The sequence below is a fragment of the Xenopus laevis genome, chromosome 7S (assembly GCF_017654675.1).
Source record: "Xenopus laevis strain J_2021 chromosome 7S, Xenopus_laevis_v10.1, whole genome shotgun sequence".
Taxonomy (NCBI): Eukaryota; Metazoa; Chordata; class Amphibia; order Anura; family Pipidae; genus Xenopus; species Xenopus laevis.
Window position 1 is genome coordinate 62,231,718 of NC_054384.1, and position 17,549 is coordinate 62,249,266.

A 17,549-nucleotide genomic window follows, 5' to 3' on the forward strand; every position below is an offset into this window, starting at 1 on the left:
CAGTTTTTCCTCTTTATTGTTTTTTAAGTCCTGAGAGTGCAAAACTTTTATATATATATATCTATATATACTCAATGGAAATACTTGAAAAAAAAATCAAGATTTATATATATATATATATATATATATATATATATATATATATATATATATGTACATGTTAAAATGTATAGAAATGTTCAAATAATAAGTCAAGCATTTGAGCAGAAATATTCAGAATTTCCAAACAAAAATATGGGTATTTTAGAATATCACTCACTGTCCTCTGATGTGATGAATCCAGCTTCAAACTGCAATAAACAGCCTTTTTCTCCATAGGCAATCCCCATTATATCTTATCGTTTGGTGAATTTTGAGTTAGCTTGTAATTTCCTTGAAAAAATTCATTGTGCTGATCAGAAGCATTGCATTCCTGCTCGTATTATTTCATGTCTCAGGCCCAGGAACACTGGTGTGAATGTCTGATTGTCTAGGAATAATGTCATGTAAAAATATGATGTCTAGAATATCCCAGGGGGTCCTGGGCCACTCCTCTTTCCCTAATCCCCTGGCTGCTGGAAAGCCAGGACTCACAGATGAGTAATGCAGTGTTGGGTCATCTGACACCAATGTGTATAAACAGAAACCAATTTGTTAAGCACACAGATCTGAAATCAATTAAAACCCACATGCCCATTAGGAAGTATTAACCCCCACAAGCAAACTGAAGCAAACTGAACAAACACATTATACAACTTAGGAGTCTAGATGCCCCCAACGTCTTTAGACAGAATTAATCTGCAAATTGCAGCTCTTTTATCAGTTCATGGAAAGGAACATTTGGTCATTTTGACATTTTGTATGCATAATAAGAGCATAGTTACGCAGTTAGATGCACGAAAATTGTTGTAACATGTTTGCCCCTAAGTTTTATTTCTACATTAAAAAAATCTGGAGTGGCATATACAGTAATATACATTATTATATTTGATGTTTATCACCTGTAAATGGATCAACAGTAAGATATGGGTTCTTTTGGCTGAAATATTGAAGAAGAAAAAAAGATACAATGACTGAAGCACCATGGGAGATTGTTGGAGGTGAGCCCATGAGCTAAAGTAGAAGAAGTAATGAGAAAAATAGCATCATTAAATTAAAATGTTCTGTTGGACCAGAAGATTGACAAGATCCACAGTTTTGCTTAATATTCTTACATCAACAAGTGCATCTATGAAGTTTTTAAGTTTTGGGACAAAGAGTCTAATATTTTAGTCTCATTTATATCTTCATGCAGCCACAAAATAAATATTTAGGGACCTTGTAAACATTCGTATAATAATGAAAACATCTTTTAAACGAGTTACTTTAATTTGTAAAACTTGAAGTCTCGTGCGTTCTATGAAAATTAAAGAATATTGACGAGCTAATCTGGCGAAAAATGTGCAAAACGCATTGAAGTCAATAAGAGAAAACTTTTATTTTAATGCGCGCAACTTTTTTTTCTCACTCCAAGTCAGTGGCCATCTTTTCTCGTGTGACAATTTGATCTTGACTACTTTTTTGTCACAGCAAATTTGTCTCTGCAAATTTTTCTCTGCGAATTTCGAGGCAAATCCATGTCTGCTGAAAAAATTTGCAGAAGGCGAAATGTGAATTTCGATGCGAATCCATGCCTGGCGAAAAAAATTCTTATCACTATTGAGGAGAGGAACTACAATCCAGACACTTTTGCTTTTGTTACAAATGCAATTGTAATGACCAATTAAAAGGGTTAGATTGGAGGACAAGGTAAGAGTTTTTATTAGGAATGGTGATGGCACTGATATTTTTGCTTTCTTTTACAAGCTTAACAAGCAGCCACCTCACTGAAAAGTCTTATTGTTCCCTACCCATTAGGGAAGATTTCAACAACCTTTAAAAGGTGTAACCCAGCACAGACTAGACTGAGGTCTAAGGCTGAACAAAAACTTAACCAGACAGAAAATAAGGGTCAAGATTTCCTTATGTATGTCAGACTATAATAGATGTTCATCTAACGTTTTTTTTCTTCAGACATATTACAATAAATACTCACATCTAGGGACTCCTTGCGGTAAGCTTTATAGTTATATTATAAAATATAATATAAAGTAGGCACAGATGAATTTCTACCAGACAAAAGTAAGAGTAAGTGAAGGGCAGAGAAGGGCAAGGGAGCCTGAAGCCCTGTGGTTAACATTATTCAATCAGTAAAATCTTTTGCACTTAGAAGTGTATCACATCATGCAGAAAATGCCAGATTGAGATACATTTGTTGATGAATATCTGTTCAGCTAAACAAAAGACTTGCTGTACCTGTCAACAATAAGTGAGTTTAGAATGTTTAATGCACTTTTCATGCCGCGTGCAATGTAAAGAAACACCTAATCCACTTAAAATACAATACTAGACCCAAGCAATAATGTTGTCTTTGGAATAGGATTTGATTTTAATGGTATCTGCAAATGTTTATTAGTGCAGACGTTCCCTTTGTGTATATAGAAGCTATTTATATCTTTATTAATACAGGTATAGGATCTGTTATACAGAAACCTGTTATTCAGTGGACTCAATTTTAATAAAATCATTCAGATCTTTAGAATTGGTTTCCTTTTTCTCTGTAATAATAAAAATGTACCTTGTACTTGATCCCAGCTAAGATCGGTCTTCTGCTACACTCACACTCTGTGTATGGGAGCTACTAATATTTAGATACTTATTTTACTTATATTTACAGCTGTCTACGCTGCACCTACTGATGGGAAGTATTCTGCAAACACAATTAAAAAGCATGGTACAGATAAATAAGCCAGTACTTGCACCATATTAGAAGGAAGGTGATGAATACAGTAAGTAAACTTGTTAAATTGTTGTTGTTCATGCCATTCACTATTTGCGGAGCGATTGTCTTCAGGCTTCTTCTATCTTCAAACTTCCCAGGGCAGACTCATGCACAGTAGAACGAAATAGCCAACTTTTTCATTAAAGTTTGGCTTTCCGCGCTACTGTGTGCAGCCGCAAGATAAAAAAGCCAGAAGATGATCACTCCTTGGTGCTCGCTGGAAGAATACTAGGCCGGTGAAGTTTTCTGATGATAGTACAGTCTATCACTTAGGGGTGCCTAACTTTTGGCACCCCCAAGTTAAATGACGGTCCATTCTCCTATAAATTGCACACATATTAGACATAAATATTAGATCTGTCCATCATTTAGATCATATTCAAGTTCCAAAAGGAGATTCTCCATCATGAAATAACTTGGATATTCAAGCAGATTGAGTTGGACCTCTATTATGTCCTACTGGGCCCTATTATGTGCATTTTAAAACACATTTGTGTAACACAGTATAATCTGTGAACCTGATGTGATTATTATTCATTTGCACCACCTCTGATTTCTGTTAACATGAAACCAAATTATGCATTATTTTTATATATGCTACAAAGACTGCATTAGAAAAGGGCAGATAAGGGTGGATTACTTTTATGCATTCACCAGTGTTAGGGAGAGAATAGCTGTGTTTCATAGACCTATTCTTGTGCAACCCACAAAGAGAGTCTCCTTTTCTATGTTAGTTGCTCTTCCCCCCACCCCTCTACTAAGGCCTTAGAAAATGCCAAAGCTCAGCAAGCTGATCCATTTATGGGCTTGCTACAGCTTTGCATGGCAAATTCATTTAACACACATGGATAAAGTAAAAGCAATCAATTTACAATCACGGTAGGGCAAAGATTTTGATACACAGGGTGAAACATAAAAAGTTTAACTTTATTCCACCTATCAATTTAAGGTTGATAGCAGAAAATCATCTCTTTGGGTAAAAAATGCCTTCAACTTAACATGATTAAACAATTCACATGTTTTATCCCTGGTGATTCCAACAACACCCAATGAACATGTATTTCATGCTTGCATTATCACCCATGGGAAAGACTACATCTCGTGAGAAATAAAGCTCTTCGTTTGCCATCACCCTTAATGGATCATCTTACTGAACATTGATATTTTCTGGAGCTTGAATAGAGGGGTGTGGGAAAGCAAGCTAACGGAGAAAAGTAGACCATGACATATTATTGCGTTAATGTTCACTTAAATTCAGCATATGATTTTTATCCTAAATAACTAATCATAAACAGAAACTCAACTTTTGCCTACACAGTTTATTTCCAATTCCCTGTGAAAATAGATTGCAGGTACAGTATTCACTAGGGGACAGATTTACTAAGCTCGAGTGAATAATTAGAATAAAAAATATTCAAATTTCGAAGTAATTTTTTGGGTACTTCGACCATCGAATTGGTCAAATTCGATCACAGTAGGGCAAAGATTTTGATACACAGGGTGAAACATAAAAAGATTGAATTCGATCGAATCAAATGATTCGAATGATTCTAAGTAAAAATCTTTTGACTATTCAACCATTTGATAATCAAAGTACTGTCTCTTTAAAAAAACTTCGACTTCATACTTCGCCACTTTAAACCTACTGAAGTCCAATGTTAGCCTATGGGGACCTTCCCCAGCACTTTTCTAAGCTTTTTTTGGTTGAATGAAAATCCTTCGATCAATCGCTTAAAATCGTTCAATTTGAACGATTTTATCGTTCGTTCGAACTTTTTTTATTCGATAAGCTTTTGCACTAAAATCCTTAGAATTCGATATTCGAATTCGAAGGATTTTACTTCGAGGGACGAATTTGAGGGTTTATTAACCTTCGAAATTCGACCCTTGATAAATCTGCCCCTAGCTGTCCCCTAGCCCTAGTTGTTGCCTTTAATGGGTCTTTTTCAAACTGTACTTCTTTGCATATAGCTAGAATAATGAATAAAAAATTGATTAGACTTTGACAGTTTGAATATAGACAAATTATATTTTCCTTTTTAGTTTTTTATAATCATATATTAAAGGTTCAAACATGTGTGTGATCTCTTTTTGCAAAATTATAACATCTTTTTATTTTATGTACAGCATTGTTGACAATACTGAAAGACACATTGCAATGCACCATTTTTTTTATATTAGCACTGCCTTTCTAGGTTCTAACTCCTATGGGTATTTTATTCAGTGAAATCCACCATGTCAGCGAGCCGAAAGACCAATTTTACTACAATAAAAAGACTCAAGTAAAGGTTTACAGTAATACATACTGAAGATCAACTATACCCTGTAAAAGATGAGGCATTCAGTCAAAAGTATAATAAAGTAGAGAAGATGAATATAATTGATGGGGGGTGAAATATTAAATTGAAGAGGTTTTCCTCAAAGCAGAAGCCATAAATGCATTTTCTGAAAGATTAGCTAGCCCTTGGTTTAACCCTGTGATATAATAAGGGAAAGCATGTAGACAGTATTTAATATTTTGTAAAGACACATTCACCAGTGTATGATTTTTATTCCACACAGAGGATGGGAGACTAAAGTTAATAAATGAGCCCTAAAAACAGATTTTAGTATTCAGTGTGTATTTGCTGATTTACTTTTAATTTTATAATTTTCTTTCCATCAATTGCCCCTTGAGACTTTCAAGAGAAGTGAAAGTTTGCTTCAGTGCTATATTAACGTCATTGTATAAATTTTCTTTATCATCCATCTCTGACCTATTACTTTTGTTTCAGTTGGTCCTCTGTTTTACAGCATCATATTTGGCATCATCTATTGTCCTCAGAAAGCATCTTACTTGGTATATGGAGACTAAAAACTAAATTTTAATGCAATTTACCAGCAAAATAAAAACATGGCCATGTTATTCAGTCTCCACAGCAGGGTGTGTTAGCATACTAAATTATATTTCTGAAATTCATGAGGATTCATTTATTTAGGTTCCCAGGGGTTTACGTTTTCTGTATTGCTCTGCATAAATTGGATAACCCACAGATAATTCCCTCATTGTACTCTGAGCTAAAATCCCTTCATTACAAAATTCTTGCAAGGTGAAATGCATTTATGCATTCTCTGTACATCCCATATGCCCCATCATTATTGGAAGAATATACTGCCTTATCTCAAACGTACACAAATAATGGATTACTGAACCAGTAATACCAACAGAAAAGATCTTTATTTAGGTTTAAGTATATCTTTTTCCCCTGGTTTTGTAAGTGAGATCATTGTTTATAGCAGTAGTTTTAATAAATATACTTATTTTCATAAATGTGACAGTTTGCCATAAAAACTTTACATAAACATGTGCAAGTGCATTGTTACCAAAGTGAGTCTATATTTTTAAAAAACACTTAAAGGGGCACATTTACTAAGGGTCGAATATCGAGGGTTAATTAACCCTCGATATTTGACCATCGAAGTAAAATCCTTCGACTTCGAATATTTTTTTTACTTCGAATCCTTCACTTGAGCTTAGTAAATGTGCCCCTAAACTCCGTGGAGTCCTATCTTTCACTAAGGCAGGGATTCTAGATATACATTAAGGGGCAGATTTATCAAGGGTCGAATTGAAAATTCTAATCTTTAAATTCAAATTTCGATTTTTTTTTTTTTTAGTTTAGATCAACTAGGGAATAGTCCAAATTCGATTTCGAGTTTAAAAAAAATTTGAATTTTGAAATATATCATGTTCTGTCTCTTTAAGAATTCAAATTCGACTATTCACCATCTAAAACCTGCCGCATTGGTGTTTTAGCCTATGGGGGACCTCCTACAACCAATTAACCAATTTGAAGTCATTTGGTGGACTTTTGAAAATCTATCTTATTTTTAAAAAAAACTCAAATCAAATTCAATCTAATTTGATTTGAGTTTGTGAGTCGATGCTATTCACCTGGATTGAAAAAATGCTATTTTTTTAACAAGTTTCGATTGATCTTTGTTTTTTTTCCAAATTTCGAGTTTATGGGAGTTGATGGGAGTTTTAAGAAACTCCCATAAACTTGAAATTCAACCCCTGATAAATATGCCCCTAAGGATCAGATAGATCACTTGTACAAGATACAGAACAGAATCATGAATTATTTGTCTGAAATACAATTGTATTTATTACACTGTTGTTTGTGACAACATTCATGACTCACCATGCTAGTCATTCCAAAACACCTACATGAGCAAATAGTAGCTGAGCAACCTTTTGGCTTTTTAAAATCACTACTTATTGGGACATTCTTCATTACCAGTGCTAGCTATCCACTTACTGAATCAAGACAAGCATTGCTCCAAAAGAATTGATATTGCAATACAACTGAGTTAGTTAGTTGGTAAAGTTTGCCTTGATTAAAGGAAAACTATACCCCCCTGAACAATGTAGGTCTCTTTAAAAATATATTGCATAAAACTGCTCATATGTTAAACCCTGCTTCATGTAAATAAACCATTTTCTTAATAATATACTTTTTAGCAGTATGTGCCATTGGGTAATCATATATAGAAAATTGCTATTTTATAAAATAAGGGCCATCGCCTTGGATCCTAGGATTCATGGTGCACACAAACAAACCAAACAAACCATACATGTTAGGTCACATGAGCTAATTAACAGACAGAGTTCTGTCTTTTGCCTCCATACCTCTTCCTTTTACAGTTGGAGTTGTAGTATTTCTGGTCTGGTGATCTCTGAGGCAGCACAGAGAATATCACAAAATTTTGGTCCAAGGCAAGAGATATAAAAGGGCAATATTTATATATTTTCACCCATACATATACCCGTTTGGTAAGATTCTTTAACATGCCACTTAACTATCTGTTGCTTAAGAAATCATTTTGGTATTCCTTTAACTTGATTAACCTAAAATGTCCAATCCTTCAATACTCTTGTTTGACTTTTATAGGCATCAATCCTTCTTCCAACAATGAACAAACCTTTGTAAGCTCTTCTTGGCTCCCCCAACATAACAATTGATCTATCTAGCTGTTAATTCCTGCTGTCTTAGTTTCAGGATCCCATTGCTCTTACAATACCCAATATAAATTATTATTCATGTAAGCATGTTGTACTCATGGGGCACCGAACAAACAACAACCAACAATTTGGGACAAATTTACTAAAGGGCGAAGTGGCGAAAATTCACCAGCGTGATGTCATTTTGGCAGTTTGTCGATTTACTAACGGGCGCTGACGTAATTACACTAGCGAAGAAGATAGACTCTGGCGCAACTTCGCAACTTTTTGCTCTGGCGAAAGAGCATTACTATGCAAATTCACAACGTTTTTTTATTTTACTGACCGTTACCTCTATCGCCAGACTTGCCTTCGCCACCTCAGACTTGTTGAAGTGCAATGGAGTAGATATGAGTTTGTCAAAAAAAAGTTGAAATTTTTTCTAAATCTCAAAAAAAGGCTGGCGTTTTTTCCTTTTTACAGGGTGATAGACTGAAAAAGATGGAAATTTTTTTTTGGGGTACCCTCCTTCCCCCCTACATTTGATAACATATGGCACCTAACCTATACTGTGGGCACATGTGTAGGGCATTATATAATTTTATTAAGGTTCCCTGGCCTTGTGTAGTGTAATGTATTTGCTGCAGCATATTCGGTCATTGTACTTTGACTGCAAGGCGTATGCAAATTCGCCAACGCTAGCGTAACTGATCGTATTTTCGATATCGCAACTTTGCAAGCATTCAGTACCCTGTGCGCAACTTCGGATCTTCGTGAATTAGTGTTGTCCAGGCAAATTTACGCCTGGCGAAGTGTTGCGAACTGTGCAAAGCCAGTGCTGGTAAATTTTCGCAGGTAAGTAAATTTGCCCCTATATGTGTTGCTTCAGGGATGTTTACTTTCTTTAGGAGGTAGCCTTATGAAGAGATGAAGCTGGCTAATGGTGACATTTAGCATTATTAATCATATCATTCCCACTCTATCATGGCACATTTTACACTGGCAAAACATGACATGACTTGCATTTGCATACACAAACTGCTAATAACATAGAAACATGAAAATGGTTGAAATGCACATAAAAACTTTATAATATCCTGCTAAGAAGTTTAAAAGTTATGAAATAGTTACTCATAAATTAAACTTTAAGTGAAATAAAGTCAGACTCAAATCTAAGAACCAAAGCCTTTGTATTTAGTAAAACCCCTACCAAGTGCATATGCAGACAGGCCTATTATTGCAGCTAAATAATTAGATAATGTCACTTGATTACGGCAAACTGCCATTGACACCTAATAAGCTAGCCTTGTCCTTTAAGCTTGTCTGCACTCACCTGCTGACTTTCTTGGTAAGGGGGTGGGGGCACACTCTGGGTGGCCATCATTGTCAGAGCTGGTGCAGGGGACACATGTTGCATCATGGGATTGATTCACATCTAGAGCCCTGTTAAAGCGGAGAAAGTTCATTTGGATTAAAAGATATATAGTGTGTCATTACAACTGCAATTAACTGGTTTTATAACGAATTTACAATTGAATTATTGATCTATATCAGATAATTTAATAGACATTTTGTGGCATGGAGATAATTTGAAAATTGTGGGGAAAGATTCAGGCTTTTAATGATGCATCATGCGAACCCATAAAATTGGAAAAAAAGAATAATACAACCTGTGTTTGGTTGGAGAGTCATTTAACTTAACAGTAAAGACAGGAAATGAAGACACATCAATGCATTGCTAACTAGCAAAACACAACAATATATAACTAACTAGCAGTACATTATGGTCTAATTGCCAGTACTCTATGCAAATGTATAGCTTTGTATGTTATGATATTGGACCAATTAATATATTTCACAAAGTTGTATGACTTCATCACAGTTCAGAGATGCATAATAGGTGGCTCTTTAGTTGTGTCACCAGTTCTCACCATCTTAACAATACAATAGCTGGAGTGCAGTTTAGATGCCTTATAACATAAGATCAGCATGCCACCCCCGTACCCCAAACTCATATGCAAATGTCTCTTTAGAAAAGCCGAACTTGCCATCAAAAACTTTATTCAATTGTTCCAAATATTCAACACAATTAGAAAATGTATCAGTAATCAGATTTCTACTGCAGGGGATGCCCAAGGTAAATAATACATACTTGAACTGGCGCATATTAACAACAGCTTAGTTCTCACAGTAATTGATCTCCGTTAGCTTGCATATACATAAATAGTGTTCTAAAGGGAAATGGTGCATCTTATAAACAATTATCAGACAGGTCAACATCCTGATGTTTCACTCAACATATACAGCTCTACTCATCCACAGCATCCAATGTATTTACTTTAAAACACATGACCAGTAAATGCTTTTTGGTGTTGATTACCGGTGGTTACTAGACCTGGAGCAAATTTTGTGACTTATTGTTATATAACCCCTTCAGGCTCTAAGCTTTTGTGTAGGCTGCTCATTCTATATATGAAATGTGGATATGAATGTTGGGACATTATGGTGGTAGAGGCAGTGGAAATATGACAGTGGAAATATATGGGCATAAATTTAATTTTGCTCACTGCCTAGACAGAGTTAAGTCATAATATATCAATACAGGTGTTTCTATGTAATAAACTAACACCAACATTATAGTACATAGGGCTCAACTTATAAAGAGATAATATGAAGTAAGTAAAGCATGCCTTCCCATACTATGCAATATTTAAAGACACAGAATCTTCTGTTGCATTTTACACATCAACGGAAACAGCTTGACAATGCATTATATCTAACAGTAAATGTAAACTGCATATTTCATTTAGTAAACTGTTAACAGTTTAAGATATTCTGGGAGTGAAGAGCTGCAGTATTTGTGAAAATTAAAAACAAAAAGAACTTTTACTTCATAAAAAACCTGCTGTTTCAGGCAACAAATAAACAAAATCCAAAAAAACTTTACTACTCAACTGCTGCAGTCTAAATAGGCCTGTGAAAAGGGCCAAGTGCTGGAATATAGCCCCCAACTCCAAAGGGCACTCAATTCAAAAATTCAAAGATATATTTCCAGTCAATTCTCAAAGTTAAAAAATCACTTTTTATTCATCATAAATATTAAAAAAGTAGGCATACAGACCAATCGATACTCCGGGCGGAGTATCGATTGGTCTGTATGCCTACTTTTTTAATATTTATGATGAATAAAAAGTGATTTTTTAACTTTGAGAATTGACTGGAAATATATCTTTGAATTTTTGAACAAATAAACAAAGCCTGCTTTCAATGGCCTCCTACAGATCAGTGCAGAAGGAAATAATTACTTTAAAGGCATCATTTCTACTTTATTAGTATTTGCTTTATTATGTTGCAATCACTTTTTTTTACCCAGTTTTATTGCATTAAACATTTTCATATGCTTAGTCTTATCCAAAGTCTTGTGCTAGCAATGGACGTGTGAATCATTAATTCCCTAATTGCTTGTAAAATTTCTTTGACTCAATAAAAAAGTATATTTAATGAATCAAGATTTCAACTTATCAGCTGCGCCCTTCCTTCCTGCATAATATTGTGCATTTCAGCTACTAACTAAAGTGCTATAGAAATGTAATTCTCAGCTGTTGTCTTTAACTAAAGGATTACATAAACATTGTCCAAAAAAACTGATTATTGGACATACTGTAAAACTGGAAGGAAATAAACAAATACACTGATTTTATGAACTGCGAGACTGCAGAGCCAGGAACACTGCACAGTGCTTTCTAAACAACATTGGTAGTAGGTAAATGAATTAAACATTTTTAGCTCTATCATATAAATAATTGTACAATGCTTATATGTACAGTTGAGCAACGATGTGTTTTGCTTTGCTGAAACATTTTGTTAGGGAATCAAAACGGAAAAGATGATTCAAAATGAATATTTTGCCTACTTTCTTCATCTGTGCCTTTCAATAATGTGCAAATGATACCAATTTCTATGCAGTAAAAGTCTGATATTGTTTTATAGAATTTATACTTGTGCACTTTGGAGAAGGAGACTGTATAGTAGAAATGCAGGGAAGAATTACTCTCATAAACGCAGAGCAAAATAGCTATGGGACATTATTCTTAAACACATGCTCTAAATGAGATTGCTTTTCCTACAATGCCCCCCACCGCCATATAGTTATTTCATTATATACCCTTTTTTAGTGTCTAAGGTGAAAAAAATACTACCACTAGCTGCTGTTTGAAATATGAAGTGAGCTGTCCACATTGAAGCTCTGCCAACTTGGAGGCCTGTTGCGTTCTTCTGAGGTTGCATCTGGCAAACAGCCCTGCTACCGGCACCCCTGCTTTAATTCACAGAAAATATTGCTATGCATACTGAGAAACTGACCTGAAAAAGTGGGAGACTGAATGTGTACTAAGTTGATATGCTGTCCTTTATATGGCAGTAAAATATTTGATCATAAGGATATTTGCAGGTTACAAAAGTGTTGCTAAGTAAGGGTTCTGCAATGGGCCTACAAAAACTGCTCCGTAATACATGGATTAAGTTTCCCTATGAGACTGCAAAGCTAAAATAACAGTACCATGGCCTGCATACTAATGTGCATTATGTACAGTATGTATTGCCTATGAAACACATCCTAAGATGCAATAAGTGTCCCTGCATCCTCTACAACTCACACATTAGCCAGCTGCAGGTGCTGTTTCTTGGTATAATGCAGTATTTTCTTTTCAATGCATCCCACCCATTTTCTGAAATCATAATAAAGTGGATTTTATTTCAGTTCTTCAGGCCTCAAGCTACAGTGTGCTTTTCTAAATGGAGCATAAAAAAACTGTAAACAGAAAGGACCAATACAGACCTAGCCCTGCCACAGTAAGGATAGCTGGAAAACATTAGATCCCAGTAATAATCCAGCCATAACACTCAAAAGCCATGAATATCCTGTAAAATATACTTTTATAAATTGTACATAGTGTTGTTACAATGTAAAATGACAAACTTATGGACTGTAAAAATGATGTACCCCCCATAGTTTCATGCATCTCTGAATAAAAGCTCTGCTGAACTCCAAATCCATATACACTTCCATATACAGTTTTATGTTCACTAAACAGTATTTAACTATTATTATGGTGAAATGTATGAGCAAGATATAGTGCTTAAATAAGAACTGGTTGAATTATGAAGTATATCAGGCTAACTTTGCTTCAGTCCAGTAACCCAGAGCAACAAATTAGTAGCTAGCTTTTGCTAGTCTGCCGTCCCTTGAATATTCTATTGGCAGTATAAGCTTTCCAAAACATATTGATATTTTTAGATGTTGCTCCAATAAATATGTATAACATTCATGTACTATGCCACATGTATTGTGTGTATTGAGTACAAGTTGGCTAAATCAGAGGACATGGGATAAAAAAACAGGTGGTAGTTGCATGGGGTAAAGACAGAAGCAGTTGCTGGAGCATGCCGGTAATGTGCAAGACTAGATATTAGGGGAAAGTTTTCTCAACGTGTGAAATTAGAGCTCACCAAGTAAAAGTCCGTAATTTTCTATTCATTCCAATGGGATTTTTAGAGGTGTATTCATTAATGGGTGAATGTTAGAGTTCACCATTACATAAATACACCTTTAAAAATCCCACACAATCCATAATTCCAGACTTTGAGAAATCTGCCCCTAGGGCTCTAGTACAGTGCAGGTATTGGATCATTTATAAAAGACTGTATGCTTTCTCTGTGCCAAAGCAGATGTACATAGTTTTGATGATATTGAGACCCAGTGTCCCTCTATGTCGCGTCAAAAATGTACAAAATTACATTTGACGTTAGCTCCAAATTTGAAAGATTCATACTGTGAGTGCACAGTCTGCATTGTATCTAGCAGCTGCCTTGCAATCCCTCTTCCTAGAACACTTTGTTTCTAAATCTGATCATCCACTGTTATGATGATAATACTAATGTATTCTTTGAAAAACATGCTTGAAAAATAATGAGCTCATTATATCTGAACTCATTAAAACTTGTTGACATTAAACCCATTAGACCAATTAACATTCCATTAATGACACTGTTGTTTTGTGGAGCACCAAGGGGTTAATCCTGGCTTGCAGTTAATTGGCTAGTGTGTCGTTTGGAGATGCATCCTCCAAGGCTGGTAACAGAGGCAGGCTGTCCCTCCAGAGGAATATAAACAAAGTCTAATTGTGAACACTCAAGGAGTTCTTGGCCTAGCCAAGGCGAGAGCAACATCCTCTCAGTGGGAACTTTCTCCTGTACCGTGGCCAAGTATAACTGAGATTCTTACACAGTATCCACTGTTCAGACTGCACTGCTGCCTCAGTGTGGGTCATGGTCTGTTACTAGCATTCGCTAAAGAGTTAAGGAAACTTCACATTTGGAAAATTGAGCATGGGATAAATAAAACACAGCTGGGAATAAAAGAAAAAAATACAGTATATATGTATAAGAAACACAAACATAGTGCTGGAAAAAAGGCACACCAGTGTCATAAATAAATAAATGTCATTTGGTGTTTCTGTGACTTTAATGTTGCATACCATTTGTAGCAACAAACCAAGGGATCTGGAAAAAGAATGACTGATGTGGTATAAAAGAAAACAAGTACATGTTAGTCAAGCAAAAGTATCAAACAGGCACAGACTCTAAAATAACTATTTATAGCCAAAAACATTACTCTTTGTTACTAGAGGGGTTTAATCGGAAATTGTTGTCTTGCAGTGTGCAGGAGCATACTGTACATGGGGAGGCCCATTTATCAAAGGTTGAATTTCGAATTCATGTAAAAAAAATTTTTAATCAAATATAATCACAATTCGACTGGGAGGTTAAGAAAAATGTGAATGTCTGATATTCGATCGTATGGTTCCGACCTGAAACTTCGAATTCTATTCTATTCATATTAGATTCATAAAAATCAAATTTTTCTCCTGAAAACTTGAATGTCTGTAAATTAACATTACCAAATCACTCAACGGACCTCTGCCATTGACTTGTACATGAACTAGGCAGGTTTTAGGTGGCGAATATTGGAATTAGGACTGTTGCCATGGTCGAGGTGTGTGATAAATCTCACATTTGAATTTACTACATTTGAATAGGGGGTTTTAAATTTGAATGTGTGAAGTTTTAAACTTCTATTGAAGTTTGACTATTCAAACCTTGATAAATCTGCCCCCTTATGTCACACTTATGGGCTGACATACTTAATATCTGCCTATTTGTGTCTGTAAGACGTACAAACAGTGTGCTTTAGTTGTTAGGAAAGCCTAGTATGAACACACATTGGAGTCTGAAAGAATAATCTGTAAATATAAGCTGTGCATTACTTTCTTCTCCACTGAGTCCTCATCACTTAAATGTTTTAAACACTTCCCATAGGTGCATCCCTGTCTCAGAATGTTTGAAACATTGTTGCTAGCCCACATTGTCTCTCCCTATTTCAGTGTCACTGGCAAATTAACTACAACAATCCCTTGTAGAATTGCTACCTTAGATCACTCCTCAGGAAGAAAGAAAATGAACATTAATAATTTGCCTGGTGTCATTGGGCCCTCTACATCACCAACAAACAAAGCTCAAGGTACTAGATTATCCATGGTAGCAAGTTTCTGTTAGAGTTACACTTGTTGTTTGTTTTACCGAAGCATTTCATTAAATTGTTTACTAAAATATGTTAAAGCAGAACAATTTATATTTACAAATGAACAACTGTCTGTTTAGTATGTGAAATATTGTAACCTACAGCACTTAATATCTGTCTATTTGTGTCTGTAAGTTACCCTCCCATTTAAATTGCAAGCTCTTCAGGGCAGCAACCTCCATCCTCTTTTCTCTTCGAAGTCTTAATCTTTGTTGCAGCTGTACTTTGTAATTAATTGTATTTATAATTGTACTTTGTACTTATCATTTTAATGGCCCCCTGTTTGTTCTATTAATTTACTGTCGCACAGTTCTCCTTTTCCAATATAAATAAAAACATTTCTTGATAAATGTCCCAAGAGGGATTGGAACATTGGATACAGCATGAAGTAAAATAAAGACAAAGCAAACACAAATCTGGAGTGCTGGTTCTTCTTCTTGATAATAAAAATGTACATATATACATATTTGAAATACTTTTGTATAGTGGGATATGCAACATCTCTTACATTACTTTATTTTTAAGCTCCCCCAAGACAAAAAAATATGCAATTTTAATCAAGATATTATACAAATTAATAATATCTGGTCAACTTACATCATGTTATCATCAGGAAAGCACAAGGGAAGGGGATGACGGAATAATACATTCAGCACTTTTATCACAGTATATTTGGCTTGTTACCATGCAAATATTATTTATTGTGCTGGATAATCTCAAAGGATAATACATACGTCTGGGTCAAAATTTAGCCATATGACATTACGAGAATCCTCTATTCATTTATCTTCTACAGCCGGCTGAGCCTCCACTTTGAACTAAGGAACCTGACTACAAAAATGATTTTGCTTTTGATTAACTTTTGGTTTGGAAATGCAAATGACTCTCAGTCAGTTCCAAAGATATAAGGCCTCTTTTCCAGGATTCCCAATTCGTAGGGGCATATTTATCAAGGGTCGAATTTCGAATTGGAAAAACTTTCAAATTCAAAAAGACTAACTGAAATTAAGTTGAAGTTTTTTTTTAGCTGAATAGGTCCTTTTTCAACAGAATCGTTCAAATCGAAGGAATAGCGCATTCGATCGAATTTGATTTGAAGTTTGAAGTTCGATTTGATTGTTGAGCTCAAATATTCTGAAATGTCTCATTTAAATGAAAGATTACTGAGGTTTTAGGGAAAAATATATCACATTGAATTATCATGCACACTATGGCAAGTGAAGTTGCCTGTATAATTTTTGGTGTGGGATAAAACATAGAAACCTTGCAGACAGTGCTTTTTCAATATTATTATGCAATGTAGACTGTATTTATTATATAGTGAATAAAGTACCCCCTATTGTAAAACATAAGGATATTATAAGTCAACAAGGAGTTCCATGACCATAAAAAAGCACGAGGCCGAAGACCGAATGTTTTTATACAGGTCATGGAACTCCGAGGTGACTTCTAAAATCCTTATATTTTGCAACAAGGAGTATTTTATTTATTATAATACACAAGTTTTAGTGAGTCATGTGACAAAAATTACATCACTACTCACCGTTTATAACTGATGACATCGCTAGTCACGATTTATAAGGATATAATTTACAAGATATTCATGGCTTTTGTGTATTATGTGTTATTATATGCTGGAAAATTTTTATAGAATTTTTAAAATAATAACCAGGGGCACTGCTGCCATGGGCAAGTTGAGAAAGCTGGCTCAGGTGGCAGCAGCTCACTAGTTACCAGGGGTGGCAAAAAAGCCAATCTTGGTAACTTTAAGAGCTTGAAATTCAGATTTTTAAATCAGACTTTTGGCTCTGCTATTGCAGAGAGAGCAATTGGCTCTTTGCACTAGTGATGTGCCCCTCCCACTACACCCCCTCTGATGCTAGAAGTGTTATGTACTGGGGGTGGTTTTAGAAAGGCAACCTCAGGGTGTGACGGACCCCCGAAATGACCCTGATAATAACCCTTATCTAATAAAGGTTATGTTTTAAACATGTGCAGTAGCCTCATTTAGACTGGTGACAAGAGTGATCTACTTCATTTTATCACTACAAATGTGGAGTGTTATACAAAACTTTTGTACATAGCAA

At 35.1% G+C, this 17,549-nt stretch overlaps 1 protein-coding gene across 6 annotated transcripts in view; it reads right to left on the minus strand.

Moving 5' to 3' along the window:
• The window catches only part of pknox2.S (PBX/knotted 1 homeobox 2 S homeolog), a 404,889-nt gene that overhangs the window by 117,288 nt on the left and 270,052 nt on the right, over positions 1-17,549 (minus strand). For 4 of the 6 annotated variants that reach the window (XM_041571316.1, XM_041571318.1, XM_018227740.2 and 1 more), the window contains one exon: positions 9,157-9,266. The exons of 1 other annotated variant lie outside the window; for it this stretch is intronic. In XM_041571316.1, coding sequence (XP_041427250.1) covers positions 9,157-9,243 — 87 coding nt within the window. In that variant the 5' untranslated portion in view covers positions 9,244-9,266. Of the gene's footprint in view, positions 1-259; positions 471-9,156; positions 9,267-17,549 lie in introns of those variants that run through there. One more of the 6 variants, XM_018227741.2, reaches the window with a different exon arrangement.